The sequence below is a fragment of the Habropoda laboriosa genome, unplaced genomic scaffold (assembly GCF_001263275.1).
Source record: "Habropoda laboriosa isolate 0110345459 unplaced genomic scaffold, ASM126327v1 scaffold40, whole genome shotgun sequence".
Lineage (NCBI taxonomy): Eukaryota > Metazoa > Arthropoda > Insecta > Hymenoptera > Apidae > Habropoda > Habropoda laboriosa.
In genome coordinates, this window is record NW_017100231.1 from 2,164,705 (window position 1) to 2,173,913 (window position 9,209).

General features: G+C 37.8%; 1 protein-coding gene across 1 annotated transcript; it reads left to right on the forward strand.

The window, feature by feature from the left end:
- Window positions 1–859: 859 nt before the first annotated feature.
- LOC108571527 (glycosyltransferase-like protein LARGE1) lies at window positions 860–8,715 on the forward strand (the record flags this gene model as incomplete). Its single annotated transcript, XM_017933588.1, is given in 9 exon segments — window positions 860–1,043; window positions 2,700–3,244; window positions 3,353–3,502; window positions 4,847–5,149; window positions 6,656–6,852; window positions 6,926–7,067; window positions 7,899–8,029; window positions 8,118–8,210; window positions 8,595–8,715. Coding segments are annotated over 9 exon segments (1,839 nt in total), but the record flags the coding sequence as incomplete, so codon positions are not given.
- Between the last annotated feature and the right edge of the window lie 494 nt (window positions 8,716–9,209).

Below are 9,209 nucleotides of genomic sequence, written 5' to 3' on the forward strand. Positions count from 1 at the left end.
TTAATACCATCGGCAGTTTTTTACCTGTATTTATTATTGAACGGTAATACTCGCGTTTTTATTACGTTACTTTATATATTGACATACCGTGTGTATTATAGTTCCTTCCGCCGAAATCGGTTCCATCAAGATTGATGGCAAACCAGGCTTGTTGTCCGTGGATGTAGAAAAGGCGGGTTTACACGTGGAACAGCCTACCCTTGAAAAGTTCCGTTCAGAAAGTAATCGTAACGAGGTAAAAACCTAATGGCCGCGTTTCATTGTGATAATTTGTGAATTTAAAAATAAATATTTCTGGATATTTTTCAAAAATGATTCTTAATTGCATGGTATTATTATCCCTCGTATATACGTACAATTGATTAGCGTAGTAAAGAATTCTAACCCACAAATGTAATTGGTCGATTATACTTTTTCGTTCTATTTCCAAACGTGGCGAATTATACTTTAAATTACATCGAAAACGTACGCAAAATATACAGCTTATTCGACCTTGTTGTTTAATTACGATTAATTAAAGATGTTAGTCATAACGGCATCAATTAAGTTGTATATTCGTTTATTCTAACGCGAGAATATTCAGCATCTCGTTAATGTCCTCAATTAGAATAGACGTAGACGAGTGAAGTTTTATTTAGACGAGCAACAGGACAGAGAGATTGCAATTCTATCTTAGCTGAAACAAGAAAACCAGAATATCCTGTTTTAATCGTACACTTTTCTTCGTTTGCATCTTAAATGTATCAACGTGCAATTGAGAATCATCTTATGTAATTTTATACAAGAACGGTGAGCGTGCTTTTTTTGTGAAAGGAAAGCCTAGATATTGAAACGTTGAAGATCAGCGATTTGTTTTAAGGCAAAATGCGGGACCATACACATCGCGATGGTGTGCGCCGGATACAATTCGACGTTTGCTCTGGTGACAGTAGTAAAATCGGTTTTATTCTACCGTACGAAACCTTTGCACTTTCACTTGCTCGTTGACGAAATTGCAAAGAGGACATTGACAACTGTTTTTCGAACGTGGGATTTACCGCATGGTTAGTAATGAATAGATCGTCGTTCTCATCCGTTTCTTAGATTAGTTAAACACGCTTTTAATCGATGAATTTATTTAAAATCTACTAAAGAAAAAAAGATGAAATCTAGACATTGTAGAGCTTAACGAGGCTAACACGTTCGGTGCCACCAACGCAGCATGTGCGGTCCAGAGTGTATTGCGCAGCGTGTTATCGATCTTCTGGTGGTAGTGAACGTGTTACGAAGAGAAATATTGCTAGAACATTTCAAGGTCATTTAATTTTCTTTATCTTAACATCTGTGAAAATATTGGAAAAAAAAAAAAAGAAAATGTAAATTTTACTCAGAAATGTCGATGATTCTTTTTTCACGAAAATTCCGACACATTTCTTCGACTCTCACATGGTAAATTTTTGAAAATAAAACTCCTTTCAACACGTAGCTGGTAATTAAACTAGGTCACTCATTTATGAAACCATTAGAAAACGAAACTCTATCTTCACGAAAATTCCGACATATTTCTTCGACTCTCACATGGTAAATTTTTGAAAATAAAACATTCCTTCCAACACGTAGCTGGTAATTAAACTAGGTCACTCATTTATGAAACCATTAGAAAACGAAACTCTACCCGATTTTTTTCCCCTTTACTCCCAATTCAAAACACTAAATTACTCTTTCTCTCCCAGGAGTGGAATATTATACCGGGTGTCCCAGTTTTTTTCCTACCAAATTTTGCCAGTATGTACAATGTGCATAAATTATAAACGAAATTCTACCCGATCTTTTCCTCTTTACTTCCAATTCGAAATATTAAATTATTCTTTCTCTCCCATGAGTGAGTATCATACCGGGTGTTCCAATTGTTTCCTATCAAATTTTGCCAATATGTACGATGGGCATAAATTATAAACGAAATTCTACCCGATCTTTTCCTCTTTACTTCCAATTCGAAATATTAAATTATTCTTTCTCTCCCATGAGTGAGTATCATACCGGGTGTTCCAATTGTTTCCTATCAAATTTTGCCAATATGTACGATGGGCATAAATTATAAACGAAATTCTACCCGATCTTTTCCTCTTTACTTCCAATTCGAAATATTAAATTATTCTTTCTCTCCCATGACTGAATATTATACGGGGTGTTCCAATTGATTCCAAAGAACATACAATTGTTCCAAAAGAAGAAAATGTATGAATGTATGTCGTTTGAAGCTTTGTTAAAAATTATAACAATAATACGAAATACGAAGGGAATGGTATAATATATAACGGATGTGCAGTTATTATGACACAAAATAGCGAGTACTTCGTATTTTTGTTATAACTTCTCAACAAAGCTTCAAACGACCTATGTTCATACAACATTTTCTTCTTGTCTACACCCATAGAACACACAGACAAAGTTTGCTCCGAAACAATTCGGACACCCTATATACAACGCGTACAGCCACGTGAAAAATGTCGAACTCTCGTTGACCCGGTTGCAACAATTAACGTACCGCCGTTGCCGACCGGTCGAGATAAATTTCAAAAGCACTCGCTAATTCGCGAAGTTCGGTGTTATTTAAGGAACGGATGGGAGTCACACGTTTGATCGTTTCTTTTTTTTCTACCTAGATCTTCTTGTGTCTCGACGAACCGCATATAGAATCTCGTACACTTTTATTTCAGTGAACTTGACGTATTACAAAGCGGAGATATGGGTGCCGAAGGTGTCCTGGATACCGAACAAACATTACTCCGGCGTTTACGGCCTTCTGAAATTAATTCTGCCGGATGCGATGCGGGAGGATAAAGTGCTTGTATTCGACACGGATGTGACCGTGCTGAACGACGTTAGTTTGCTTTGGCAGATGTTCGGGAAGTTCGCGAACGATCAGGCGCTAGGGTTGACGGAAAATCAGAGTCATTGGTACATAAAGGCACTGTCTTACGGTCAACGACCATGGCCGGCCCTTGGAAGGGGCTTTAACACCGGCGTGATGCTAATGCACTTGCAACAACTCCGTAACAGAAAATTTACGAGCCTGTGGGAAGCTGTTACCAGGCGTGTGCTCCTCCATATACCGGAAACTAGTTTGGCCGATCAGGATATAATAAATGCTGTTATCAAAGAGCATCCCTCTGTCGTGCATAAAATAGAGTGCACGTGGAACGTACAGTTAAGCGATCACACGATCAGCGATCTATGTTACCGCGACACTAGTCAGATAAGCGTATGTAAAATTTTCCTTTTTCGTCCTAGCGAGATTTTTCGTGTTTTTTTTTTTCTTTGGAAAAATTCTTAGTTTTTTGGCTTATCGGGGGATGACACGTTTCTTTAGATCGTCCATTGGAATTCACCTCGGAAACAGGACGTGTACAATAAGCATATCAACGAGTTTCGTAAGTTGCACAGGGTGTTCCTCGAGATGGACGGGAATTTGTTACGTAGACGATTGTTTGGTTGTGACAAATACGAAACCGTGTCTCAAGTAAGTTGTTTTCTTTTCGGCGAGATACGGGAGGAAATTGGAGGTAAAAATATAGATTGCAAATTGTGAGTTGGAGATTGTCCCTTATTGAGACTACACTATCTGGCGCTTCGTTTATCAATTCTTTACATAGATAGGAAAATATTGCTTTCTGTGTTTACAGTTGCCTGTAGCTGGCTTTTATTAGACTCCGTTTCCACAATTCCGATCCTTTGTCTCGGCGCCAAATGTTCACGTGTTTAAAACGCTCGTATTCGTTCTACTAAATCCATAAACAGAGTTAGACTGAAATACTTACCCCTTTATTTTCTTTCAATTTTTTTTTTTTTTTACTTGAAATATCTTTTTTTAAACTCTTTCGTATACTCTAAAAAGGTTTTCTTTACTTTATTTTATCTAAAGTATTCCTTCGAGGCCTACCGTTTAGCTTTATAAAGTCATCTGTAGAGATTATAGGAATGTTTGGTGGTAGACAGATGGTACACAAGTTTTAACGATAATAACAGTTTATTAAACTAAGATAATTAAAGACTAACATTTAACTCTACTTGACTCTCGATACTCTATATATTCTCTCTCAACGACTTTCTTTTATTCTTTCGTTCACTCATTCTCTCTTTCTCTATTTCTTTCACTCTTCGCGGACATTCTCAGAACTGATCCAATCAGTTCCACCGAACTTTTCGGCAGTCACTCACCCTTCGTTCACCCTACACTCCCGCGCTCTCGTTCCAAACGCTTATCATCCACAGCTCTATCGCTTGGACCCAAATATTCTTCGTCCACACAGCTATCGTTTTCAACTAAACATTCACACGCGGTAGACTCTTCATTCGCATCTCTATCTTTCCAGTCCAGAAACTCGATACAATCATTCTTATAATCTACCATTCCTATGATATACTTACCCATAAAGCTGACTGAGAACGGTCACTTTAGCTGTTACACTTTTCCAACCCAGGCAGTCTCCAACTTACGTCCGTCATAGTGCATACTTTGACGGTATTTCATAGCAGCGGTCAAGTATTGACACTTTATCTACCGCTTATAGTTGGGATTCGTCGGGCTTTGCGCGGAAATAGCGCGATATCGTTCGTAAAAGAGACGTCACTCTCCCGCTTACCAACGAGTGAACGTGAAATAGGAATTTTATCAAAAATTAACTAAAGAAAAACGAAAGACTGATCACTAAGATCACATTTAGAGGTCGATGACCTCTGGGGTACCTCTAGCCGATTCGTCGATGACCCTCGAGTACCGAAAAGTCGACGAATCGGCCAGCGGTAGATAAAGTGTTAAGATCATACGAATTACCAGTACCGGACGATATGTACAATTTTTTAGTACAACGAGTCAAGTCCGTGTCGAGAGTTCACGAGGGGCGCGACCACGTTGTATCGAACTCATCCTTTTCTTCTCGAGTACGAGTACAACGTGTACGCCCAGACAGATGTTGCTCTGGTAACTCAGTGCAGCGTGGAACGTATACCGTTACTGGAAGATCTATCGAAACATTGGCCTGGTACCATAAGCGTTGCTCTGTACCTTACCGATGCCGAGGTGCAAAATTTCCTCGAGTTCGTGCGCGGCTCCGTGGAGCTACGAGGCAGGAAGAACATCGCGTACCACGTCGTGTACAAGGATGGGGTGCGTTTAGTCACGATATTATACCGTCTTGTAGAGAAACTTCAGTGGTGGGGTATATGAAGCTAGTTACAAGATAAGCTGTTTCGTGGATATTGTTTCTCTTTTGTTTAGCTTGGCTATCTTAAGTCGTGTAACGGATCTGACCCGATATGGTGTATCGATAAGGAACAAAATACTGTTTGTTTTTTATTAAATTTTTAGGTAAATTATTCTAGCTTTGTTCATTTCTTACAGTGTTTTTTTCTTTTGCTCGATGCTGTTTACGCGTGGGAAAGTGTTGTTCGCTGTTGTTCACTGTTGGCGCTTTTTAATGTACGCAATTTTGTTCAAATGGTTGTATAATACTCTTTTTGCTAGGAAAAGTTTATTTCCTTTTCTTTTCATTGTTTAGAACATTTTTTAATTTATTTTTAATTATTATTGAACACTGCGAAAAATTTCAATTTATAGAGAGATTATTCTGATCTCAATTTTGGGTCAAAATTACTTTTCCTTGAAACAATATTTTAAGTTACTTTTTAGCGACTCCATTTTTTATCGATTTTCACGTTTATCAAGGGAAACGAAATACTTTTAGCTACGAAAAGTTTATTTCTTTTTCTTTTCATTGTTTGAAACATTTTTTAATTTATTTCTGATTATTATTGAACACTACGAAAAATTTCAATTTATAGAGAGATTATTCTGATCTCAATTTTGGGTCAAAATTACTTTTCCTTGAAACAATATTTTAAGTTACTTTTTAGTGACTGCATTTTTTATCGATTTTCACGTTTATCAAGGGAAACGAAATACTTTTAGCTATGAAAAGTTTATTTCCTTTTCTTTCATTGTTTAGAACATTTTTTAATTTATTTTTAATTATTATTGAACACTGCGAAAAATTTCAATTTATAGAGAGATTATTCTGATCTCAATTTTGGGTCAAAATTACTTTTCCTTGAAACAATATTTTAAGTTACTTTTTAGCGACTCCATTTTAACGTTTACCAAGGGAAACGAAAAACTCGAAAATTTCCACACTCTCATCGAAAGAAAAACATCTATTTTAAACCGTATACACAAATTCTCGAACGCAGCACACGAATGACTTTATTATTTATAATCCTCGTGGAGTGAATGGTAACACATGTACAACGCGAATCTTTTTTCTCCTTCGTATTCCGATGATGTAGGAGCTACAATGTACTCTTATACGAGTTTTTCTACATCTGAGAAGTGGCGCAAAGCCTGGCGCCGTGGGTCAAGTGGCGCAGAATCTGGCGCCGGAATGGCCAGCAGATTCCTCCAACACAAGGGTAACATTTCCGTAACGGATTAAGGTGGCCAAGTTGAAAGCGAAGCATCTTAAAATACCTCGAAACGAGGCCTCGTAACATTTCACAACAAAAAGATCCACGTTACAGTTGCAAAGAAAGTATAAAAATCATCTCGAATATCCAATTACCCACTCTCGAGAACGTACACACACAGATATTTAATTACACGATCGCTCTTTTCATCCAGGAACTCTATCCGATCAATTACCTGCGAAACATCGCTATGTCGTACGTATCGACTCCGTTCATCTTCCAATTGGACGTCGATTTCCTGCCGCAGTACGGATTGCACGAAACCCTCATGAGCTACATCGGTAAATTGAACATCACCGAGCCGGACAAAGTAGCTTTGATCGTTCCTGCGTTTGAGACAGAGCGTTATAGGTACCCTATTTCCTCGTTAAATGTTAAAACTGGTTGGATCGTACGATGTGTACACCGTGCACGTATTTTGTAGGTTCACCTTTCCTAATAACAAGGAGGAACTTTTGAGATTCTTGAAACGCGGCGTTCTGTACACCTTTCGTTATCACGTCTGGACACAGGGTCACGCTGCCACGAATTACAGTTATTGGCGGAATTCGGTGGAACCTTATGAAGTAGGTGGATCGAATAATTCGGTGTTGTTCGAAGGATCGTGAATTAACTCCAGAGTCTTGTACATTTTGACGAATTTTTGTTAATCCTCTAAGTTCGCGGGTGTTTTGAATTTGTCTACTTTGTAGGGAAGCGTGAATTCATGAAAATGTGAAAATCTTGGATTTCTGGTATGGGACTCTGGAGTCTCACTTGGACTTAGAAAAGTCGAAGAGAAGCGAGAGTGCCGCTGATTTAAATATTAGATATTAATAAATAAAATAAATTTTAAATATCAGACGAATAATAAATAATAGATTCGTGAGAAAATTTAGAATAGAAAAATATAGAGTAGAATATTTCCATTCGAGGCTTAGTTTTCGAGAAAATCGGGTTTGAAAATCAACACACGTTTGTGTACATATTTTCTTCCACCGACTGTGCATTACGGACCGCATACGCTGCGTCCGTGGCAGCGACCGTGTTACTCCTGCATTAACACACCGTGGTCTTTCTCATGATCCTGATTTTCGTTATTGCATCGAAAAATAGTTGCAAATATAAAACTTTCTTAATTTTAATTGAACATTCTAATTTTATGTCCCTAAATTAATAGACACCACAAAGTATTTCACTGAATTCGTGCAGAAAGACCCCAGTGTGACATTTGAGCCTCTCAGAAGCCAAAGTGACAAACTCCATCAAAGTTTCATTTACGAACAATTAAGCACCAAGCATGTGCTTTGACACTAAAATTGCAAGAATATCGAAAAGTGGAGTTAATCATTGTCACTTCCGAGTGGCTCATTCGATACCCAAAAAGAAGTAGCAGCGTGTCATTAATTGTCTCACAGGTTTCCTGGGAGCCAGACTTCGAGCCTTACATCGTTGTTTCGAGACTTGCACCTAGATACGACACCAGGTTCATCGGTTTTGGATGGAACAAAGTGTCCTATTTGACTCATCTGACGGTGCTTGGCTACAAGTAAGAGGCGTTTCATAAATACCCTTTCTAAATGAGTTTACACCACCGAGCACTATAGCGCGATGCCATAAATTGGAGATTTATATAGGTACATCGTCTTGCCGGATACGTTCATTATCCATCGACCTCACGCTCCCAGCCTCGACATTGGCAAGTTCAGGACCGACTCCATTTATAGGAGGTAATACGAGAACAATTGCGTGCCGTTCGAAACAATTAGGGGATCGAGTGTTTTCCATTGTTTTCAAGACTGACCTGGACAGTCAAGGAGGATGGAGGAAAATTCAATTTGTTTTATCGCTGTTCACTATTTTGCAACGGATACAATAAGTGGAGTATCCAATGCAACGAAGCGTTTTAAACACGAGTGGGGTTGCATTCAGTGATAAACAATGTAGTCGCTTGAATATCTGATCCTCTAATTATTTTGGAACAGTGTGTATTTAATGTGATACAGTGTTTGTTGTTATCGTCGAGTGGATTATTTACGGTTGATAATCGACGTTGTTTGAAATTTACCTTTGTAAATATAATATAATTTACATTTGTTGTTTTCGTTTTTCAGATGTCTGAAGAAATTGAAGGACGAGTTCGTGGAGGAATTGGTGACCAGATACGGCGAGAGCGCGCTGTCGAAGTTAAAGAAAGTGACCAAAGAAGAAAGAATACCGAAGCCTGTTTGAACCAAAAAAAGAAAACAAAACAAAGATAATCGATTATATTTATATTGATAAGGAAGAGAGACTGCGAGGACATTGCTATCACAGCTATTTTCTCAATAAAAGCGTATTAAAAAGAAAAGGAGAGATTCCTTTGCTTCCGTTCCTTCGCTTATCAGCATAGCGCTGTATCAATTATTCTGAATACAATAGAGGAGAAATAAGAATTGGAGACACAGCGATGGGGTTGGGAAATATTTATTAAAATTTAACCATCGTAGTTTGAGTGTACAGAGTGGTGCTTTCAGTACATTCTCTTAATATTACAGTCACGCTAAATATTTCATTTATAAAATATGTATAGTATTTACAGTGATAGTACATTGACAATGGCGTATAAATTATAAATCGGCCAGAACGTTACACAGAAACAAAATCTAAATTCCGTTTACAAGGGCAAGTGGCGTAATTTTCTGGTAAAACTTTCTACAAATAATCATGATCACAATAATAATAATAAT